At 44.1% G+C, this 25,088-nt stretch overlaps 1 protein-coding gene across 1 annotated transcript in view; it reads left to right on the top strand.

Annotated features, from left to right (window-relative positions):
- The window catches only part of LOC137425174 (RNA exonuclease 4), a 47,403-nt gene extending 22,728 nt beyond the window's left edge, over positions 1–24,675 (top strand). Inside the window, exons 6-9 of the mRNA XM_068113326.2 lie at positions 1,769–1,857; positions 9,430–9,504; positions 9,620–9,694; positions 24,250–24,675. Coding sequence (XP_067969427.2) covers positions 1,769–1,857; positions 9,430–9,504; positions 9,620–9,694; positions 24,250–24,312 — 302 coding nt within the window. The 3' untranslated portion in view covers positions 24,313–24,675. The remainder of the gene's footprint in view (positions 1–1,768; positions 1,858–9,429; positions 9,505–9,619; positions 9,695–24,249) is intronic.
- Positions 24,676–25,088: the final 413 nt, after the last annotated feature.

Raw genomic sequence — 25,088 nt, 5'->3', positions numbered from 1 at the left:
ACAAGATTTAGAGGCAAACACAGAGTTGAGGCATTCAGCTTTTTCACGTGCGGAGTCAGCCGTTTGAGGTGAGGGAGGGGATGGAGGGGCAACAAACACCAGAAACAGATTTGACCAGACGCCACCAGGATTTGGAAGAGGGAGACAGATAAGAGAGTTCGGTCTTGAGAACGGAGAGATATTGTTTCCTGGCTCTCCTGATGGTGGACACACACTTGTTTCGGGCTTTGTGAAAGGAAATGAGATTTCCTTCCGTTGGATTTGCTTTCCAGGAGACGAAAGCAAGTTGTTTCTGGGCAATAGCCTCACCACAAGATTCCGTGTACCATGGACGGGAGGAAGGGTATGACAACTGAAGACGAGATGGGATAAATCTGTGCATGAGAGAGAGCAATTTACTTTGGAAGAATTCCCAGGATGAGTTGATGTCAGAGGCGGTAGAGATGGGAGACCAGTCCAGATGATTGATGGCTGCTTGAAGACCGTGCCAGTTGGCCTGAGTGAAATGCCAGACTCGTCGACGCTGAGGAGCCTCTCTGAGAATGGTCAGAGAGATGTCCACTTTAACAAGCACATGATCAGATGAGCCGATTGGAGCAGAAGAAGAGCAGCAGACATTTTCAGGGAAGTTAGTCATAACCAAGTCCAGAAGAGAAGATATCTTTCATTATCTTAAAAAATTTTTTGCAGATCCCCTCATAATCTCCTCCTTTCTAATGTAAAATGCACATTCTCTTTCAGCCGTTTCTCCTAGCTGGGTCTAGCTAGGCCCGGAATCAATGTAGTCACTCTGTGCTTAACCCTTCCTATGGCAGCTGTGTCCATCCTCCGATGTGGTGACCAAAACTGCACAAAATAGTTTTGGAAAATCTCTTCCACACTAAGCTTCACTAAATTCCTGTAGTTTCAGCACTACCTCTTTTGCTTTATAAACTTGTCTCCCAAAGAATACAACCTAAAACACAAGAAAGGGTATTGACAATGACTGTGGTAGCTGTTTCCCATCCTTGTACTCTGGAGACGATCAAGTCCAAAACCCTCTGAGTTATTGGCGTCTCTCAGCAGATAGCCTAGTCCAATGGTCTGCTTCTCGTCCACCACAAGGTACGTGGTGGTGTTTCGTTGTTTTATTCCCTCACCTCTGGTCTCACTCCACTCACCCTCTCCTGCACGGGTCGCACGTGTTTTTCTGGAGTCCCACAACAAATTACCCTCCCTGGTTCTAAGCTGAATGTTCACCTTCGTCCCTCTATTTTCTCATCTGTCATGCTGATTTCCCTTGTCTGTTGTCTCATGCCCCTCCCTGTTGTCTCATGCCCCTCCCTGTAGTCTTGGGAGTGCTGCCCATAGTGATCTTGTACTTTCCCCCATAGAAACCTCCGCTCTCTTTTCTTGCTGAGCCCTTCCCCTCCCGCCTCTCATCTCTTTTTCCTCTTTTGCCACCCATCTGTTCATGTGCAATGTCTTTCTCTCCCTGTTGTCCTTTGATCTTGTTGGTCTATGAACCTATTGTTCTGTCATATAGCTCCTTCATGAGCCTCCAATGGAGGCATGGAAACTTGGGAAATATGTGAAAGGGAAAGGAGATCAGAGAGAGCTGAGGATTAAGGGGGTATTAGGGTGGGGTGTGGTATGCTTTGCAAAGGGAGGTGACGTGGTCAAAAATTCTTACATTTTGCTTATGAAAAATGTACTTACCAGATAAGTGCATAATCTGATTCGAAATGAATGTAATTTAATTCTAACACATTACAACCTTCACCATCAGCACCAAGTGAAGACGGAGTACGTGATAAAGTACTGCAATTGATCCAAGGAAGACTTCTCGTTGGTCATGCTCTCCACAATGATCTCAAGGTCAGGAGTTAATGATGTACTTGCTTTAAACTGTTCACTCTTCTCTGGGATATTAGCACACTTCCAGACCTGCAAACCATGCAATAGTGAATAGTAAATAATATGAGTGTTGTAAAATAGGGGATGAACAACTAGATTTCCAAGAAACATAAGAATCTGCAAATAGATGGAGAGAGGTAGGGGAGTGTTAATGATGATGAAAAAGACGAGTTTGTGACCTGAGGTGTTCATTTACCACTAACTTTAAACTTTGTAGGGAGGTATGGGATTTAACAAAATGAGAAATGCAGTTTCAGAGGCGTGAGAAAAGAGGAACCAACAAGTGGAATCAAACGTTGATCCTGAATTTTGAGAGTTTCATGAGGTGGGGGGGTTGCTGGAAGAAAGCATGTGACATGTAGATGTTGAGGCAGGTTAGAGGAATGAGAGGGCAAGACTTTAGGAGAGATGATCCAACCAATCTCTGCCATGAGAGACCATCAGGTCCGTGTTTGTGGATGATGGCCATCTCTTTCTTTGTGGATGATGCCAATGATGAGAGCTTTGGATTGCACATTCATCCAGGGGCAGCAGGTTGTTAAGCAGGAACTTGAGCCCATGGAGAGCAATATTCCCAACAGATACGGATGATGGGATGATGGCCACGTGCTGTGAGAAGTTTATATTTAGCAAGAAAGGACTTTGTATGATGGAGGATGCTCTTGGAGCCAGCTTTGATTGATGGTCTGTCTACCTCGGAGGTCAAGTCTGATGGTGACGCTCAGATGTTTAAGAGACTATCAAACAACAACAACAACAACATGCATTTTAAAGGCCATTTCCCCTACTAGAGCGGGGGTTAGCCTTGCGGTCCCCATGACAATCTTCTCTATTTTAACCCCCTTGCCTGCATTTCTTCTTCCACCATCTTTAGCCAAGTCTTTCTCGGTCTTCCCCATCCTCTACTTCCTTCTACATTCATTTCCATCACTCTTCTCAACCAGTCACTTTCATCCTTCCTCAACACATGACCAAACCATCTCAACCTGTTCCTCTTCACAGCATCAATCACAGGCTCTATTCCCATCATCTTTCGCAATTCATCATTTGTCTTCCTCTCTCTCAACGATACTCCGCACATCCGTCGAACCATTCGCATTTCCAGTCTTTCCAACCTTCGTTGCTGCTCTACGTTCATTACCCATGTCTCGCTCCCATAAATCATAACACTTCTCACATGCAGCATACACCTTTCCCTTCAGCTTCAACGACACTCCCCTCATCATCAGCACGCCACTCAGTTCCCAAAACTTCTTCCATGCACATCTCACTCGAGCAACCGTTGCCGAGTCTGATCCACCTTCTCCATTCAGCATGTCTCTGAGGTAGCAAAATGTTTTCACACCTTCCAGCTTCATGCCGTCTCCAAGATCCAACTCAACATTTCCTCCATCTGCAGCTCCCTCTGTGCACACCTTACATTTGAATGTAGCTGCCACACTGGTTAATGACCCTCTCAGACCACTAGATTTTTGATGAACCCACTCAGCGCACATTGTACATTGAATGGAGTTCACTCCGACACCCTTCCTACACACAGCACAGGGCCACTTCCCAGTTCTTTCCACCTCCCCACATGCTTTACCACTTGCCATCACCTTCGTCTTTCTGATATTCACCTTCAGACCTTTCGTCTCCATACATTCCTTCCACTTGTTCATCTTTTCCTTCAGTCCATCCATACTTTCCGCAATCAACACCAGATCATCTGCATACAACAACTCCCACGGTAAACCCTCCTTTACGTTCTGAGCCAGCACCTCCATCACAGCTACAAATAGTAGTGGACTTAGTACCGACCCCTGATGCACTCCCACCTTCACCTCAAACTAACCCATTGTTCCCGTCCTTCGTCCTTACAGCTGTGCGCGCTCTTTTGTACATTGCCATCACTACTCTGATCAACCATTCCTCCACTCCTAACTTCCTCAATGCCCATGTCAATACTTTGCGTGGAACCCTATCGAATGCTTTCTCCAGATCAACAAACCCAAGAAACAACCTCTTCCTCTTCTCCATGTACTTCTCCTGCAACTGCCTCACAATGAAAAGGGCATCTGTCGTTCCTCTTCCTGGCATAAATCCAAACTGCATTTCGTCGATCTTCACTTTCTTCCTTATCCTCCTCTCCAACACCCTTTCCAATACCTTCATTCCATGCTCCAATAACTTTATCGCTCGGTACGAGCCACACTCCAGAGGGTCACCTTTCCCCTTGTATAGAGGGACGAGGGTACTCAGTTCCCAATCCACTGGAATGCGGCCTTCTTTCACCACCAGATTACAGATCTCTGTCATTCTCTTCACACCCCAACTTCCTGCTGCCTTCAACATATCTCCCACAACTCCCGTCGGCCCTCCCACTTTTCTACCCTTCATTGCTTTTATCGCTTCCTCAACTTCCTTCTCAGTTATCTTCTCTGCCGGTCCTAAAACTGGGTCTAAGAGACTATCGTCGATTGTTAAAACAGGAGCGTTTGTTTGACGATCCTTCCAGAGAAACAAACTGAGAATACAGGATTTGCCTGGATGGAAAGACGTGTTCCACGTTTGAGAACAGTGTTTGATCCTTCCCAGGTCAGCGGACTGGGAAGCTGCTACTATTGGCCTGTAGGTACGACGTGGAGTTACAATGCAGTATGATGATGAGGAGTCTTATGAAAATAAGAAAGGACTTCCTCAGATTGGAGGGATCATTATCGTGTCGATTGTTTGTGCTGCCACAGCAGTTGCTCGGCTACCATCCTGGTCGGGTTGCTACTCCGACTCAAAGTCAGGACAGGAATTTGGAATTTGTTACTGGTGCTGGTGATAGCTCACCTATTCTTCATGGAGAACACCATGGGATTTTTAACGTCCACAAACTCGGCTGACGGGACACCGAGTACAACGTCAATCCAAGGGACAGCGCACACATTGATGTGAATCACCCTGCCTGTGAAACACCGGGATGACAGTTTATAGCTGGGTCGGAATTCAAACCCAGGCTAGACAGTTGAGATGAGTGTGCAATGTGCATACCTCTAGGCCATCCTGCCAGGCCGAGACATTATTGATATATGTACTCTGAACAGGACTGGGCCCAATATGCTGTCTTGGGGCACTTAGAAACCTCAAATAGATTATAATAATAATAATAATTCATTTATTTTGTATAGCGCTTTTCCAGAAGCCCAAAGGCGCTTTGACAGAGTGGAAAACATAATGCATAACAATACATGAAAACAACAATTGCAAAAAGACAAGAATCAAGAAAACAAACAGCAGCGATATACGGCATATATATAAGACAAGAATCAAAAAGACAAGACAAGAATCAATAGGGAAATATTTAAAGCAAAAGGAGGGAGAAGGAGAAGAGATAGTCAGGGGTTAAATGCTGTGGGTTGAATGTTGAATGCAGCGTTGAACAGGTGGGTCTTTAGTGATGTTTTGAATGTGGTGAGTGAGGAGGAGTCTCTGATGGTGTGAGGTAGTGAGTTCCAGAGGGTGGGAGCAGCGATGGAGAAGGCCCTGTCCCCCCAGGATCTGAATTTGGTCCGGATGGAGGGGGTCAGGAGGTTGGTACCAGCAGAGCGGAGGTTGCGGGTGGGAGTGTGTCTGGAGAGGAGGTCAGCCAGGTAGGATGGGGCCAGGTTATGGAGGGCTTTGTATGTCAAGAGGAGGATTTTGTACTGGATTCTCTGGGGGATGGAGAGCCAGTGAAGCTTGTAAAGGACGGGGGTGATGTGGTCACGGGTCCGGGAATGAGTGAGTAGACGGGCAGCGGAGTTCTGAATGTATTGGAGTTTATTGGTGATTTTTGAGGGTGAACCATAGAGGAGGCTATTGCAGTAGTCCAGACGGGAGGTGATGAAGGCGTGGATGAGGGTTTCTGCAGCCGTGGAGGAGAGGGATGAGCGGAGACGGGCAATGTTTTTCAGGTGAAAGAAGGCTGACTTTGTGATCTGTTTAGTGTATTTGTCGAAGGAAAGGGTTTGGTCAAAGATGACGCCAAGATTCCGGATGTGAGGGGAGGTGGATACTGGGATACCGTCGATGTTGAGGGCAAAGTTATGGGTGGATTTTGTGAGCGTTTTTGGGCCAATGATGATTATTTCAGATTTATCACAGTTAAGCTTGAGGAAGTTGATTTGAAGCCAGGATTTTATTTCAGTGATGCAGTTTGTCAGGATAGAGTGGGTGTCGGTGGAGACGGACTTGGTGGAGATGAAAAGCTGGATGTCATCGGCGAAGCAGTGGAATTGGAGACCATGACGGCGGATTAAGTGACCGAGCGGGGACAGGTAAAGGATGAAGAGGAGGGGGCCAAGAACTGAACCTTGGGGGAGGGGAGCAGTGGGGGATTTGCAGTTATTGATGGAGATGAACTGGCATCTGTCAGAGAGGTATGATTTAATCCAAGAGAGGGCAGTGCCGGTGACGTTAAAGGTGGATTCAAGTCGGGTGAGGAGGATAGTGTGATCGATGGTGTCAAAGGCAGCGCTGAGGTCGAGGAGGACGAGAATGTTGAGGTTGCCAGCGTCAGAGGAGAGGAGAAGGTCGTTGGTGATTTTGAGGAGAGCAGTTTCAGTACTGTGGTTGGAGCGGAATCCGGATTGGAATGTTTCATACAAGTTATTGGCAGAGAGATGATGTTTGAGTTGAGTGGCTACAGTGCGTTCCAAAACTTTTGACAGAAAGGGTAGGTTGGAGATGGGTCTGAAGTTGTTTAGGGTGTCAGGGTTTAGACCAGGTTTTTTTAGAATGGGGGTAACAGCAGCAATTTTGAGGGAAGGTGGGACGATGCCTGTAGACAGGGAGGAGTTTATTGTTGCAATGATAAGTGGAGAGAGAGCAGGGAGGGAGGCTTTGACAAAGCTGGAGGGGATGGGGTCAAGAGTGCAGGTGGCAGTTTTCATTCCTATGAGGAGTTCAGAGAGGTCAGTAGGAGAGATTGGGGAGAACCGAGACAGGGGATGGCAGGACAAGGGGGGGCAGGTGGTTGGAGGGGGAGCGGGTGCGGCGGTGGTCAAGCTGTTGTAGATGTTGTCAATTTTGCGTTGGAAGAAAGAGAGGAAGGAGATGCAGTTGTCTACTGTGAATGACTGGGTGGTGGTGTTCAGGGGGCGGAGGAGTTTGTTTATTGTCGAGAAGAGTGCTTTTGGGTTTCCGGAGCCAGAGTGGATAATTTGAGAGTAGTAGGCAGAGCGGGCGCGGGAGAGGGCATCTTTGTAGTGTTGTATGTGGTCCTTGTAGGCTTGGGAGTGAACTGTGAGACCCGTTTTATTGCGGAGTCTTTCAAGTTGGCGAGCACGAGTTTTCATCAGGTGGAGTTCAGGGGTAAACCAGGGAGCAGAATGGGTGAAAGAAACTGTTTTGGTTTTTACAGGCGCAAGCTGGTCAAGGCAGGAGGAGAGAGTGTGGTTGTAGTAGTCAGTGAGGTCGGAAGGGGTGTGGAGGTCAATGAAGGGAGAAGTGGACATTTTTTCAGAGAGGGTGGATGAGAATGAGGTAGGTGAAAGAGCGTTTAGCTTACGGAAGTTGATTGTGCGATAATGCCTTGGTGTTGGGGCGGGGATATTGATGGTCAGAGTGATGGCTAAGTGGTCAGAGAGGGTGAGGTCGGAGCCATAGAGATGGTGCAAATTTAATCCAGTGGAGCAGACAAGGTCCAAAATGTGACCACGGATATGGGTAGGAAAGTCGACATGTTGAGTGAGGTTAAAGCAGGTGAGTAAATCAGTGAAGTCAGTGGTTATTGTGGAGTCAGTGGAGTCCATGTGGATATTGAAATCACCAAGGAGGAGGATTGAGGGGGAGAGGGAACATAGCTGGGTCAGAAAGTAGGAGAAGTCAGACAGGAATGATGGGTGTGGTTTGGGAGGGCGGTAGACGACAGCCAGGATTTGATTGAGATACACTACATGGCCAAAAGTATGTGGACACCTGAAAATCGCACCCGGATGTGCTCATTGAACAGCTCATTCCAAAATCATGGGCATTAATATGGAGTTGGTCCCCCCCCCCCCCCCCCCCCCCCTTTGCTGCTATAACAGCCTCCACTCTTCTGGGAAGGTTTTCCACTAGATGTTGGAACATTTGTGCGGGGATTTGCTTCCATTCAGCCACAAGAGCATTAGTGAGGTCGAGCACTGATGTTGGGTGATTAGGCCTGGCTCACAGTCAGCGTTCCAATTTATCCCAAAGGTGTTTGATGGGGTTGAGGTTAGGGCTCTGTGCAGGCCAGTCAAGTTCTTCCACACCGATCTTGACAAACCATTTCTGTATGGACTTCGCTTTGTGCATGGGGGCATTGTCATGCTGAAACAGGAAAGGGCCTTCCCCAAACTGTTGCGACAAAGTTGGAAGCACAGAATCGTCTAGAATTTCATTGTATGCTGTAGCGTTAAGATTTCCCTTCACTGGAACTAAAGGGCCTAGCCCGAACCATGAAAAACAACCCCAGACCATTATATTCCTCCTCCACCAAACTTTACAGTTGGCACTATGCATTCGGGCAGGTAGCGTTCTCCTGCCATCTGCCAAATCCAGATTCGTCCGTCGGACTGCCAGATGGTGAAGCCTGATTCATCACTCCAGAGAACGCGTTTCCACTGCTCCAGAGTCGAATGGCGGCGAGCTTTACACCACTCCAGCCAACGCTTGGCATTGCGTATGGTGATCTTCGACTTGTGTGAGGCTGCTTGCCCATGGAATCCCATTTCATGAAGCTCCCGACGAACAGTTGTTGTGCTGATGTTGCTTCCAGAGGCAGTTTGGAACTCGGCAGTGAGTGTTGCAACCGAGGACAGACGATTTTTACGCACTTTGGCACTCGGCGGTCCCGTTCTGTGAGGTTTGTGGCCTACCACTTCACATCTGAGCTGTTGGTGCTCCTCGACGTTTCCACTTCACAATAACAGCACTTACAGTTGACCGGGGCATCTCTAGTCGGGCAGAAATTTGACGAACTTGTTGGAATGGAAGAAATGGTGTCGTTGGAAAGGAAGAAATACTATGACGGTGCCACGTTGCAAGTGACTGAGCTCTTCAATATGGCCCATTCGAATGGCAATGTTTGTCTATGCAGATTGCATGGCTGTGTGCTTGATTATATACACCTGTCATCAATGGGTCTGGCTGAAACAGTGAAATCCACTAATTAGAAGGGGTGTCCGCATAGTTCTGGCCATGTAGTGTATGATTCGGTGCATTTCTCATTTAAAATATTGGACCTTCAAGATGCAGGAAATTGTCGATTTATTCACCATTATTGATTATACGGTTGAGTTTTCTTTCCCCACCAAGGGCACCTGAACTACCTGAAACATTTCCCTGTTGATGGAACTATGTCATTTATTAAAAATAAAAAGTGAATAGCATTGACTGGTCAATATAAAAAATTGATCTCCAATCAATAAAAATATATATTTATTCATAAATTGTTCATTTTGGGTTAGATTTAGTAAAATATTTATGGCTTTTTATAAAATAAATTTTGGCCTATCTGCATTTCTTCCGGTGTTTAATTTAATTATTTTATTTTCTCAGGTTTTGAAATTGAATCACCCCAAGGATCAGATCCGAGACATCCAGAAATGTCCAGTATTACATAACTGGCTACAGGTATTTAAATGTCTTCTTCTTAAGTCCGCTCTCAGGCTGAACCCTTCTTCTCGTACTTGATAATGTTAAATGTCTGATAGTTAAGCTCACGTATCGCTGTAATCGGTGTGTACAGGTGAGACATCCATCTCTTAAAGTCCTAGCAAAGAACCTTCTGGACATGAACATCCAAGGTGGAGCACATGATTCGGTAAGATGTTACCTCGCTCACCCACTTGTCCTGTCATGGTGATCTCAACATTGATTCGCTGCTTTCAAATTTGAAGAAACTGATTAAGCTTTCTAACCTCCATATATTTTTGAAATAAACGTTTTAATATGCAAATTGAAACTTTTCGAAGGCACATTTTCCACCATCAGTAAAAGTACAAGGGGTAAACTTTTATCAGCATCCTCATAGGACTGTTTGTATTGATATTGCACTTGCTGACGTGGAACGGCAGCCAAAGGTCACCTTCATGACTAGGTGGCTTTAACTATACTAGGGCATTGCCCGTACGTGGGTGCCCGTTCCGTGGCCAAAAAAAAAAAAAAACGCTACCCGTACGCTCTACCCCGCCCGTACGCCCGTAAACAAAAAAAGCAACGCTCTTCGCTTCCGCCCTTCGCTCTGACTGAATTGGGAGAAATAATGCGCATAAGAAATCGAATTACGTACCGTAATGGCGGTCAGCTCGTAACGCGCTCAGCTCCGCTCGTCTCACATCGGCCACGCCTACGCAACAGAGCGTTCTGTGATTGGCTGCCGGAAGATAAGTCGTCACTGTCCGGAAGTTCGCAAATCGCAGTTAGGATGAATCGTTTTAATTTAATCGCAGTTTGAATTCGTTTTAAAACATAGTTTAACGGCAACATAGTTGAAAAGCCTTGCCTTGCTGCAAACAGCTGCTGCAAACAACAACAACATGGAAGGCTGCACTGTCCGGAAGTTGGCATATCGCAGTTACGATTATTTTAGTGTTAATGGCCAATTATTCAATTAGCGCCAACGTATTTTGGCTGTTTGCAATTTAATCGCAAGGAAAAGTAGAAAGAGAAGAGGGAAAAAAAGAAAAGCCTTGCATTAACGCATTAACGCTTGCATTGCATTAACGGTTCGGCACACGTGATAGCTCGCTGCTCTCTGATTGGTTGAAGCGTTTTTTGGACATAGCTCGGTAGGTACTTGTCCGATTAATTACAAACCTTGAAAAGGCACATCCTCGGGTCCCCAGCAATATACCTGGCAAGTTTCAAGTATATCGGACCCGTGGTTGTCGAGAAACAGCGGTCACAGACACACAGACACACAGACAGACACACAGAGATTGCTGGAATTATAGATAGATTAGACACAATAAAGAACGCACATGATGATTAACTTTTGCACCTAAGTTGGATGTACATATAGATAAGATTGAAATGGAACTATTACTACATTTTATTAATGTAAACTCGATTGATTGAGCAAAGTTAACTTGGATGTGGCAAGCTGAGTGGATAGCAACACTTTGTCCGCTCCCTTGTGAGGACATGTAGGCTCTGCTCAAAGAGACTTGCTTCCAAAGACAATACTACTGTCCGATGTCTTGTCCAACTATTATTCTTTCCGTTGTTTTCTAGTGCATTTAATTTCTCCTGATGCACCAATGTGGGTAAATAAGGAAACGAGTATGGATCCAAAGTTTGGGTTAACCTCCCTTGGGAGGCCCCATGATCCAAAATCGAAAAATCGAAGGCCAAGCGATTCTGGGGGCTACTGTCTTGCATTCATGTGTCAAGTTTCAGAACAATCAGCCGGGTAATAGGGGAGTAGAGAAAAATAGCAAAAAGTTGTCAGACAACTGGATAAACAGACATCCTGACATCACGGCCCATTTTATAAGTTCATCTCTTTGAGAATTGAGATAAGATGACGATAAATGTTCAATGGGGTGGTGTAAACGGGTGGTATTCGCAACTGTTTCTGCACTACTTCAATAGCGCTAAACTTCTGGATTTTTCTTTTTTAACAATCGTTAAAAGAATCATTTTATCAAAGTTGAAGTACAGTACTGTATATTCTTGTTAGTGTTATTACTTTTGTTATGAGAAGCGGCCTTGGAAAAATGCCACGATAAGCTGCCTATACACATCAACACGGATTTCGCCCAGGGTGGAAAACCCCCTTGGTGAGTGGGAGGGGGCAAATGAAGTCTCTGCAACCTCCATTGTGTGACTCTTAGTCCTCCTGTCAAGTTTGATTGAGATTTGATAAGTAACAACCGAATTTATAGCGGTCAGACAGACAGACACCAAATTGCGTATTTTAGTATGATGACCCGCACCCAAAAAATAACTCCAGCACAAATGAACTCCAGCTCAGGACTGGAAATTGAATGACTCAAAAGCAGTGTTTTGCCATTTTAGATTCAGCATAATTGGACAACTTCTGACTTATGTATGAAACACAATACCGAGTGCTATGCAGCATCTATCAGATTAGCAGAGTAACAGCTCGTTGGTAATTCTCAAGTCTTTAGGGAGTAGTTGATTTGAATTTGATGTACCAATGTACCATACTCTTAAAGAGCATTGGTGCTGCCGAAGCAGTTTTTTGGGAAGGGTTATACTGGGTGGTTTGCCATTGCTTTCCCAGCATTATTTATCCTTGCTATGTCCTGTTATGTGCCGAGTGTCGAGCACGGCAGCAGAACATACCAGTTTTTAAAGTCTTTGTTATGACTTGACCGGGGTTTGAACCACTGAACTCCCACTCACATTGCACACATATTGCATTTGTATAATAAAATAATAATACAAGTTCCCTCGCAAGGAACTTTAACGCAGGAGGAGGCCATTCAGCCCATCAGGCCGAGGCAATGGTTACCGACCTTTGGTTTTGGCCGTGCTTTTGTTTTAATGTTGAGCATCAAGCAATGAAGCAGCACGCACCATCTTTAAAGTCTTTAGTATGAGTCGACCGGGGTTTGAACCACCGACCTACTCGACTCGGAGCGGACGCTCCAAACATTACACCACCGAGTCTGGTATTGATTAAATATGCAACATTAACCTGATGTATATAGTTTGTATCAATTTTACAATGCAGCTACACAAAACTTTACTACACATGGCTTTTCTAAACAAAGCACGAATAAGTTATTTAAATTGATTACCATTGATAAATAAGCAATATAACTATAATGTTAATTTATAAACCTAAAATGAAAATATATCTTTCGGTGTCATAATTCGTTTTCTATGCACAACAGTTATTCATGAATGTGCAAATTGATGCAGATTGGACAAACTTCTTCTCACCGAGAGATGGCACTTTCCAAACCAATCAAATTAATAACTAGAACTGCACTCGGTAGAGCGCATACCTCCGCCAGGCTGAACAGTTTGTTTTGTATCCCAATGACAAGCTGGACCTGGATTCGGAGCTGAACCCAAATCGAATCGGCTTGTTCTTGTCACCTAACCAACTCGTCCACTAAGTTTAGTCATAACTCGTCCATAACTTTTAAAACATCATGTTATATATCGCTTTTCGCCCTATCTCTCAATGGTGAAGAATCACTTGAAAATTAAATAATTCTCGTATCTGAATCCATGTTCAGATCTTCACCAAAATCGAATTGATTAGTCCTTGTCACACACACACAACCTCTCCACCAAGTTTCGTCCAAATCCATCCGTAACTTTTTGAGACATCGTGCTATGTATCGGTTTTAGCCCAATCTCTCAATGGTGAAGAATCACTTATGGATTAAATCATTCTCGTATCCGAATCCATATTCAGATCTTTTCCAAAATCGAATCGATTAGTCCTCGTCACACACGCAACCTGTCAAACAAGTTTCGTCCAAATCCGTGCATAACTTTTTGGGATATCCTGCTATATGTCGTTTTTGGCCCTATCTCCCAATGGTGAAGAAAGAACCACCTTTAGAGGCCATTTTTCCCCACAGAGCAGGGGGTTGGCCTTTTTCGGGCACCGTGGTCCCCTTTTTTGAGGCAATATTTTATGGCCGATGCCCTTCCTGCCGCCAACCACAGGGAATTACCAGTGAATTGGTACTCAATTTGCCGACCTCAGAAGGATGACAAGCTGAGTCAACTATCTCCCAATGGTGAAGAATCACTGAAATTCTTCTAGCCGAATCCGGATCGTCAACAAAATCTAATCATTTCGTCCTTGTCACATACACTACCTTTCTGCCAAATTTCGTCCGAAACCGTCTACAACTCTTTGAGATATTTTGTTCACAGACAGACGCCTTTGGTGGCGGAGGTAACAACCATTTTGTTGTTAGGCCATTTCAATTCTGATTGTATCATTGGAAATAATGTATGTTTTTTAAAAAGTATTGGTTTTGATTATGTGATAATTTTAACATATTTTAATTGTTTTCTGAAGTTTAGAAAAAGTCAATACGTTTACCTTATGATGATGGAATTTGTATTTTCCAGGCATTTTGTTCTTGGATTTTTGCCATCTAAATGTGCGCAATGTCTTTAGCAAGCCTTAAGTCATCATAGTACATGCACCTTTTATTTAAAATATCTTGTCTGTCCATGCATAATTAATAAAATGTCAAACTTCACCTTGAAAATGGCCCTCAACATCAAATATTTGTGGACATAACATTTGCCCACATCATGTTTGGCATCCCATGCCCTATTGATCTACCAAGGTTATTTGCTATTAACAGCAAAGTGGTGTTCTTTGCAAATAAAAAACTTAGGCTGTATAGCATAATATAGTGTAGCAGCATAGCAAACCTGTTGTGCATTTTGTGATAAAAGCACCAAATTTGGCACAAATGTACATTAATATGTTGCGAACATTTTCAGATATTGGGCCACTTGAAATTCTCTCTATGTCCGCCATATTGGATTTCAAAATGGCCGCCACTTGAAATCTACATTTGCTATTATCTCTGGACGTAATGCAGCTATTGACTTGATTCTGGTATCTAAATGTATGTTTTTGGGGGCAAGGAATCCAATGGTACCAATTTCAACTTAATATTATCTATCACAGTCTGTTATATAATTTTATTTGGAAATTATCTAGGCAAATATTGGATTCAACACAATACTTTGAAAAGAATGTCTTAGTTCTGTAAATGTCTTAGGTATAATACTGACATGCTACAATACTACATGGTCTAGTATTTGAGGCTAGGTGTACTGGTATCTGAGGCTAGGTATATACCGGTACTGAAGATACGTGTACATAAACAGTGTCATGTTAACAAGTTCAGCATTGCCACAAGTACATGTATGTTGTTGACTCATCGTCATGTGCAGTCCCCTCCACACACACAGAGGGCTGTGCACTGAAGGGCAGCCTTTTTGCACTTGCAGCGCCTCACACACCCTTTCTTGCACTTGCAAGAAACCAGCTCAATGCAGCTGTGAGCTGCCTCAGTTAGCCTGGTCCAGTAAGGTGTGTACTGTCCTTCTCCAGTCCTTGACCAACCCCAGTTGGTTGGTGGAGGGAGCTCTGGTGCTGGCAGCAGTATCTGACCCCACACATGTCCACCTTGATACACTGCCCTCTTGACATGTTCCTCCAGAGCTGCCTTCGTTGGAGGGATGAGCTGCACATTGTTCTTCCTTGCGAAGAGTTTCCTCCTGGCCTTGTCAATGTCTGTGCATTTGCTGGTTCGATCATACAACAGGATCACGAACCTCTCGATGATGCGCATTGCATCGTCTGGTATGTCACGAGGTGCAGAGGACAGCAGCAGCAGCGCCTCAGTGAGTTCTGGCAGTACCGTCCAGACTGCCCACGCAGTGTTCTTGCCATGTCTATGAAAACTAGACACAGTGTCGCATCCAGTTAGAGCATGGAACATTGGCAGTGCACGAGCCTTCTCTCGTCCCAATCCAGCTGCTATTTCGTGTGCTGCTAGGTATCGGAAACTCTGGCCTGTTCCGAATGCCAGCCACAGTTTGTCTTCTGGTTGCAACTCCTGTGCCAGGGACACTGCCAGCACCACAACATCGGTGTCTACAGTCCGGATGAGTATTGCATGGTGTCCATGCTGGACTGCATTAGATGCATGCAGCAACATCCGACTGTCAGCCTCTTCATGGTTACATGGGGCGAGTGAGGTCAGATCTGGCAGTAGTGGCTTGCTGAGCACTGCCTCTCCATCAGTAATGACGAGTTGCTTGTCCTCCTGGTCAAACCATTCCATGAGAGCTGCTGAGAGGAACCTGAACAGCTCGGTCTTGTTGCTGTCCACTCGTAGGAGGTTCTGCCAGTTTCCTGGTATGGCTGCGGCAGCCACCACACGTCTCCGCACACCTTGTCCCCGCTTTGCACGTGTACTACCTTTCAGTGAATCAGCAAGGTAAGTATCCCAGACCAGATCCAGGCGTGTCACTGTTTGCAGCTTCGTGGACATATATGGGATGAAGATCTGTTGTGCATACTCTTCAAAGGTCTTTGATGCAGCCGGCTTCAGCATCTGGACGATGGCTGCTCCATCAAGCACAATACAGGTCGTGACAGGAGTCTCTGTCTTTGCGTCGGAGACTTCTTCCAAGCATGTGAGGAGATCACTCTTGGTACCAGTGCAGAGGCTTCCACCATCAGACAATGCAGGAGGACATGCCTGATTCTCGTGACAAAAGAACTCCTCAAGGTTTCCATCCCTCGTCTGGCAGCCAATGTACAGGCGTGCGAAGAGTTCACGGTCATTCTTGATGGAGGCGAGCTGTTGCTGACCTTTGCTCTGGCTTCTTGGAGTGGAAGTGCTGAACACCTTCAGCTTGTTACGAGGAATGGGTGCGTCCACTGCCTTTGTTCTGTCCAACAGACACTCTCTGGTGAAAGCCTCGAACTGCTCTTGGCCAATCCTCTTGGCATTCATCACGGTCTCCACAGCAGCAGGATCTGCGATCTCCTTTGTGTCCAGTTTGACTACATCCTGACTCTCCTCCTCGAATGGGTTGCCCATCTCCTCTATGACACCGACGAGAGAGCGAACATCTTTCACAAATGAGGCCTGTACACTTGGCGTCTGATCATGACGACGTGTGTCTGCTGTTTGCCGTCTCCAGTGTTGGTTCCCATCCTGGAATTCTTCGATCACCCTGGCAACTTCTGGTCCCGCAACCATCCAGCGACGTAGGGCACTAGGGTTGTCAGTGAGCCCAACTGCTCCACCGTCTCCTTTGATGCAGGCATTATTCTGCTCATGTGCCTGGTCAATCGGGATTGAAGAGAACACCCTCTGTGTTTTCTGAACGGTGAAGTGGCTTTCCCTGAATTTCCTGGCTACATCTGGGTGTTTGATGGTGAGTTCGGCCATGTCCTTCAGGTGCACTGGTATCCACCTAGCATAAATTCTTACAATATTTACACAGCCAAGATTTAAATATAAATCAGTCTAAACTCTTATTAGGTTGGACAGTACATTTTCCAGACATACCCCGTTCTGTTAATTACAGCCTTCGTGTTAAATTCAGAACATGTCAAAACTGTCAGTGTGGAATACACACTTCACTCAAAATACTACTTTATATAAAACATTTCTAATTTAAAGCCTTATAGTAAGAATTTCAGATAAACCCCAAAAAAGTAAGACCAGGTTGGCTATTAGACAACCTGCCTCTGTCGTGCCCACCAGACAAGTGGTTTTAGCCAGCACACATGTGTATCGGGTAAGCTTGTGCTGAGTACATCATACCTGAACAACTCAGTGAGGCAGAACACAGCAGTGCACACCAGGGTGACCCCTGCAGTGCATAAACCAATTAACCTGTCCACTGCAGGGCATATAGAAATGAAGTTATTTTCTGCATATAATAATAATATAAGTTCAGTTCTATATAACAATTTCTGTTATCACCACTACCACTACAACTACCACTACTACAAGCTTTGTCTGGAATTTTGTGGACTAACAGACATACAGACAAGCTGGGATCAAAACATTACCTCCTTCCACCATTGAGTGTAGAGGTAAACATCATGGAAATTATATCATGCCCTAGATTTAATTCATGCTTACCCGTGTATTTGCTTCACTGGTTCACAAGGTCTTTTGCATACATGTAATTCAGACTCTCGTCTTCATTGCTGACCACACAATGTTGTCTAGCTGAGCCCAGATTGTATGTAATTAACTCATTTATGTGGAGTCACAAGGTGATTTAAACACAGCCACACACAAAGAACACAGTTGATGTGGGTCAACACACATGCAGCCTCTCTACTCTTTTATTAACGCACAGGTTGTAAACCTGGTGCGTTATAGCGTTTGCCTGGGAATTTCTGTCGCTCCAAAAGTGAAGCACGTTTCTGTCGCTCCAAAAGTGAAGCACGTTTCTGTCGCTCAGATGTGTAAACATGACGTCATCAAATCTATATTTAGGCTAACCATGGGCTACCCCTTTGGCTGGTACGCGGCCGCTCGCTAGTACATAATATAGGATATATTTGTTATATGTTATGTTATAGGATATATAGGATATATGTTATATGATATAGGATATATATAGGATAGGTTATAGGATATATATGTTATAGGATAGGAATATAGGACCCAAATGACCCAGAGGACCCAAATGACCCAGAGGACCCAAATGACCCAGAGGACCCAAATGACCCAGAGGACCCAAATGACCCAAATGACCCAGAGGACCCAAATGACCCAGAGGACCCAAATGACCCAGAGGACCCAAATGACCCAGAGGACCCAGAGGACCCAAATGACCCAGAGGACCCAAATGACCCAGAGGACCCAAATGACCCAGAGGACCCAAATGACCCAAATGACCCAGAGGACCCAAATGACCCAGAGGACCCAAATGACCCAGAGGACCCAAATGACCCAGAGGACCCAAATGACCCAGAGGACCCAAATGACCCAGAGGATCCAAATGACCCAGAGGACCCAAATGACCCAGAGGACCCAAATGACCCAGAGGACCCAAATGACCCAGAGGACCCAGAGGACCCAAATGACCCAGAGGACCCAAATGACCCAGAGGACCCAAATGACCCAGAGGACCCAAATGACCCAGAGGACCCAAATGACCCAGAGGACACAAATGACCCAGAGGACCCAAATGACCCAGAGGACCCAAATGACCCAAATGACCCAGAGGACCCAAATGACCCAGAGGACCCAAATGACCCAGAGGACCCAAATGACCCAGAGGACCCAAATGACCCAGAGGACCCAAATGACCCAGAGGACCCAAATGACCCTCTGGGTCAATAAAAGTTGAAACTGGGCAAATGTCAATGAAAATTTGCCAGACCCAGACCAGAAAATGACCCAGAGGACCCAAATGCCCAGAGGACCCAGAGGACCCTGTGAATGTGAATGAATGTGAACATAATGTGAATACTAGTAGCAATTTTACAAAAACCATGGCATAATTTCAAATCTTGACCCGAGATGATAATTATGCTACATCATAATTTCCATGTGCCAACCTGGGCGGAATCCAAGTGGATTCACTTGACTTGTTTTGGTCAGGGCTGTGATTAAAGACATGTAGTGGAGTCATGTTTGTAAACATTGTTAAAGACATGCTACAGTGCATTGTTAAGGAAACAAGACAGATGGAAGCCTATACAAGAAATTTCTGTACTCTAGAAACACAAAAGATGGCTTAAAGGGTCTAGGAAAAGGGGATTATGCATGTTTGGTATTTATTGACAATATGAATGTAATGTTACATAAAATATGCATATGAAAAACACAAATGAATGGGTCACTTTGTTTCCTAATGGGATATGAATTTATATTTTAGACTGCCAGTATATATGAGCTTGTCTGAGTTGTTACTAGTGATTTAGTATAGTTTATTTATTTATTTATATTTACAGAACTAAGACATTCTTTTCAAAGTATTGTGTTGAATCCAATATTTGCCTCGATAATTTCCAAATAAAATTATATAACAGACTGTGATAGATAATATTAAGTTGAAATTGGTACCATTGGATTCCTTGCCCCCAAAAACATACATTTAGATACCAGAATCAAGTCAATAGCTGCATTACGTCCAGAGATAATAGCAAATGTAGATTTCAAGTGGCGGCCATTTTGAAATCCAATATGGCGGACAGAAAGAGAGAATTTCAAGTGACCGAATATCTGAAAATGTTCGCAACATATTAATGTACATTTGTGCCAAATTTGGTGCTTGTATCACAAAATGCACAATTCTTTTGAATATTTGGGCTAAGCCGCCCCACTAATAGTGGGGCTGCTTAACTGATGAATTGTGCCTTTTCCCTTAAAAGCATGAAACTTGGCACATGGCTAGAATACCCCAAAAGAAAGATTTTTAGTCCATGGGGCATCTCCAATTTCACCCCATATGGCGGCCATCTTGAAATTCAAGATGGCCGTCATACAAGACCTGTTTTGATGAATATCTCCATAATTAGAACAGATATCAAAATGGTTGAAGTGCCTATACCTACATTTTTAGGGTCTAGGAATCCAATGGCAACATAAAATATTCAATAGTATATGGCAGCCATCTTGAAATCCAAGATGGCCGCCATAACAGACCTGTTTTGATGAATATCTCCATAATTAGAACAGCTATCTAAATGGTTGCAGTGCCTACACCTACATTTTTAGGGTCTAGGAATCCAATGGTAACATAAAATATTAAGCAGTCATATGAAAATATTAATTTTGCATAGTATCATGCATACTGGGAATGCATATAAATACTCTTAACAGGTTGGCATTCTTCAGTGATTAAAAGTGTCTATGACATCGCAGACTGTAACTGTGCCATCTTGTGGTTTTCTAGTCTTTGCTGCATTCTCCATCACATGCGCAGAGAGAAGTACAGGGAAGTGCAGCTTTCTTACACCGGCAACGACCAGTACATCCTTTTTTGCACCCACACTTAACAAGTTCATTGCAGATCTTTGCAGCCTCTGGAAGTGTTGTCCATATTGGTTTGAACTGGCCAGCAGACGTTTTTTGCATACTGCTTAATATTTTATGTTACCATTGGATTCCTAGACCCTAAAAATGTAGGTGTAGGCACTGCAACCATTTAGATAGCTGTTCTAATTATGGAGATATTCATCAAAACAGGTCTGTTATGGCGGCCATCTTGGATTTCAAGATGGCTGCCATATACTATTGAATATTTTATGTTGCCATTGGATTCCTAGACCCTAAAAATGTAGGTATAGGCACTTCAACCATTTTGATATCTGTTCTAATTATGGAGATATTCATCAAAATAGGTCTTGTATGATGGCCATCTTGGATTTCAAGATGGCCGCCATATGGGGTGAAATTGGGGATGCCCCCTGGACTAAAAATCTTTCTTTTCAGGTATTCTAGCCATGTGCCAAGTTTCATGCTTTTAAGGGAAAAGGCACAATCGATCCGAATTTTTTAGCTAAGCCGCCCAGCTATAATGCGATGAAGCATCTTTGATAATTTTCGTACTCCGATTGTGAGCTGCAGTTCGAGTTTGCGCGTCCTTTACAGTATGTGTGCACTTAGTGTGATTTAGCACCTGCTTTTCCAGCGATCCGAAACAACATCTGATCACGTCAGTTTCTTAAAGGATTGTTTGTGTAGAATTAATTAATTAACCTATTCACCACTTCTCTCACTCCGCACCTTCCTCCCTTGGTCGTATTTGGTGTTAAATAGTAGCCGATGGCTCTTTGTACTTCATGCTATGTACACAATCTCGGCTCATGGAAGAGCAAGATGGCATAGGATGAGGGGGAGAGAGAGAGAGAGAGAGAGAGAGAGAGAGAGAGAGAGAGAGAGAGAGAGAGAGAGAGAGAGAGAGAGGGGGGGGGGGGGCGAGGAGAGAGAGGGGCGGGGGGAGGAGATAGAGAGAGAAAGAAATGACTGTGGGATAACATAGATGCATGACAACCTGCAAATAGAAGAAGGGTTGATTTCGGGTAGAAATTTTCATGCGTAGGGAATGAGAAAGACCTGAGGGCTGAGACCGTGGTGTATTCCAACTTGAAAGGTGTGATTGAACAGCCGCAAGGTTCCACGAGCAATCACAAGTTGGCATCACAGGTTTCTCATTGGAAGCACTGTGCTATGTTTGTATTATTTCAAAACTGGGAAAGTGAAGGTAGATTGGTCAACGAGCATTTATAGTTTTGGCCAACACACGTTTGCCACCAAACACACTTTGCACTAATCTCTGTGGCTGCATCTGCACCTTCGCATCCCCGGGGTTGTCGGTGCACCTCCGCAACCCCAGAGGTTATCGGTGCACCTTTGCATCCTTGGGGCCATCAATACACCCTTGAATCCCCACGGCCGTTAGCAGATTAACTTTCAGGTGGAAAGACTGACCCTTCAAATTGTCGGGCGAGCAGCATGAACCTGTCTAGTATTTCTCTGTTGGGTGCTTATTTGAGGTTCTCTGTTGGTGATACAAAGCATGTTCAATACGAGTCAAATTTAGTATTTTTGATTGGATTTCGTTTAGAACATTAATGGGTGGAATCTGACAATGTGCAGAAGGTGGATTGTAAAATTGAATCAATCTTGTGAACTGGATCGATTTCTAGGCCATGTCCTGGCCTCTTAAGCCTACATCCTTCTCGTCTTCACCCAGCTATGTGTTTGGACTATGTATGTATTAGTAAATCAGTGGACAGACCATCGGAGGACTGCCATACACCTATTGGCTGGACAGCTGGCCTGACTCCACTCACAATTAAAATCATGTGCTGCCTTTTTTTGAAGCAGTACAGACGGTCGGCCACAGGCCTTGGGCCTGGGTGTCCATCCATGACCCAGTGCAATTGGAATGATCCCAGGTATATAACCATGATGTATCATATATGTACATAAGTACGCTTGTAATTTATTTCATGTATGTACATCGGGTTATTGTACACCACTCCTTTCCTATTCCATCTCGAGGCACTGCATGACATCATCGCCGGGCACCGAAGGGGGCCTGGCAATGACGTACGCCGATAGGGCGTACAGTTTTCACTTTGTTCGTTTTCTTTCGTGTTTGTCCGGGCGAAAACTCATCCATTCTTTGAGCTAGGAAGCTGAAATTTGGGCACAACAGTGAACACATGCTTTTACAAAAACTGTATTTTTTGATTAATCGATGAATTACTTCATTATTATCGATTTATTAAGTACTTATATATTACTTATTTATTTTCTTTCTCATCTGGGCAATATCTCAGACACCTGTTGAGCTCGGAAGCTGATATTTGGATAACACAGTTCAAATGATTTGGCTGTAAAGGGTATTTTTATGTATTGATTAATCAATTACTCAATTAATTTTCAAAAAGTTAGATTGGGATGAAGCAGTCAGTGGTGGTTTAGGTATGACATTAGCCAATAGATTAAGAAATTTATTTTCCGATTATTATTTATTTATTTAAATTATGCAATTAACCAATCCATTGTGCACTGCTCCCTGCCAATTCCTTCTCCATTTGCTGCACATAAGGCACGTATGGCACGCATTGGAGGATTTGTTATTTATTTGGCATGGGGACGGTGTACTTTGAATGTAACTCTACACGCTTTTATTATTTTCAGGACTGAATGCAACAGCGATCTGTGGCATTATACACCGCCCAAATACAAGGATGTTTACTGGTGTGAAAATTCTGGCTAAAACCGAAATTGCACACAAAAACCTACATTTATTTCACTGGTGTGAAAATCATAATTAAAGGGTGTCAGTGTATAGCATAACGTGGAATGGCATGTTGGGCTGACGAAATGGCCGAGAGTTGTGCACACTCGCCTCTCAGCTGTCTAGCCGGGGTTCAAATCCCGATCCAGCTATGAACTGTCACTCCGGTCATCCGGAATATCACAGGCAGGGTGATTCATCAATGTGTGTGCCTTCCATCAGATGCATGTTAAACAGGCGTCCCATGATTTTGGAAAACAAAATGCACAATTGAATTGATTCCATTTAAAAAAAAATTTTTTGTGCATAATTCTAGTTTTAGCCCAGAGGTAATTTGTGTGTATGTAACTGTGTATTTTGCTGACAAATTGCTTCCCTCAGGGATTCTTCCCCAGGGAAAGTCTCATTTCTTGGACCACTATATATTGCAAATAATTCATTGCACATAATTTATAACTTTGTGTATATGCTAATCCTCTGCGTTGTTGGTTTATGTGCCCATCAAAACAATGGGCTTTTCCCCTTGTCAAAATCGTTTTTTAATAGCAGAGAACCCAAAATGCATTGTTAAACAAAACTTAGAAGAGTTAACTTGAATTGAAATGTCAGCAAAATCATTAATTGGGATGTACCATTTTATATCTAGCAGTCACCACAAAAAGGATGGAGTTTATTTTGGCATCAAGTTTGTAAGTTATAGGATTTGTTAGTTAACATGGTGGTTGGAAGTGACGGTGAGTTGTTCCTGTTGCTTCCTGTTCTCGTGAACCATGCTTGGCTGCAAGGTTGCAAACTGAAGATGAGCATTTTAAGGGATAAGGGGGATTAATACTTGGATCGGTTTTACAACAATTGACTATCTGAATTGTTACAAAACTTTTCATTGGTTTGTAATACAGTGGCTACCTTCAGACATCAAGATGTAAGCAGAGACTTGTAAGTTTGCACGTCCATCATATTAGTGTTTGCATTGTGCATTTCGCTGCTCATTGTAAACAATTCCGCATCAGTCTTTCAGAAAGGAAACCGTTTTTATGGCATGGCCACCACTTGCATCCTTTTCATTACCAACCAGCTACACGCATTGCACATCGTTGTCTCCTTGTGTCTTCACAGGTAGAAGATGCACGCGTGGCCATGAGATTATACACGCTCGTACAAGACCGCTGGAAAGCTTGAAGAGTGGTCTTTCCCAACACTTGTACAAATATTGGTTGCGAGCGTTTTGCATTTGCGAGCCTGCTTTCCATGTGATACAACCATGAATGGAATAACAATTGGTTTTGTGCTATCACCAAGTTCAGTGATATGGATTGTACACAACTTTTCTTTTGCACATTTCAGATGGAAGTAACTAGCATGCACAGCATGTCAGACAGAATACCTTTGTCTACCTGTAAGGTGTGCTAGAATTTGAAGTATGCTGAACCTCTGCATAGCTAACAACTTCAATGCCGTGAAATAGATTGCAACATTGGTGACTTCAAAACAAATGCCATGAGCATTCACAAGTAAATATTTCCACACTATGGACAGATCATAGACTAGACTTCATGGTCATATCTTGTAATGAGGTTCGGAGCAATGGCTCAGCGGCCTGCTCAGCCTAAAAGGCAGCACTTAAGATGTGTTCACACAGAAAGGTGAGTCCAAGGTTGAGAGCCGACGTGTTCGAAAGGAAGCGTGAACGTCGACTGCTCAAGGGTTTGTCCGACATCCGTCGGGGATCGTGGATTAGTACGGTCTCGAAGGTACTCTGACAATTCCACTGGCAGATCCACCACCGCACATTCTCTTGATACCTACCTGTTTCCCACCTCGTGCCTAACCTGCGCTAAGTATTTTCATGTGAACGCCAAAACTTTACAACAGATGAACAGAATTCGTACGGACCAGTGATTTCAGGTTACCTGTGCGAACACAACTTAACTTCCGACTTAGCATGACAAGCTTGG

The sequence above is a fragment of the Myxine glutinosa genome, chromosome 4, assembly GCF_964187855.1.
Source record: "Myxine glutinosa chromosome 4, kmMyxGlut1.1, whole genome shotgun sequence".
Classification (NCBI taxonomy): domain Eukaryota; kingdom Metazoa; phylum Chordata; class Myxini; order Myxiniformes; family Myxinidae; genus Myxine; species Myxine glutinosa.
The sequence above is the reverse complement of the archived record's forward strand: the minus strand, read 5'-3'. Positions and strand labels throughout refer to the sequence as shown.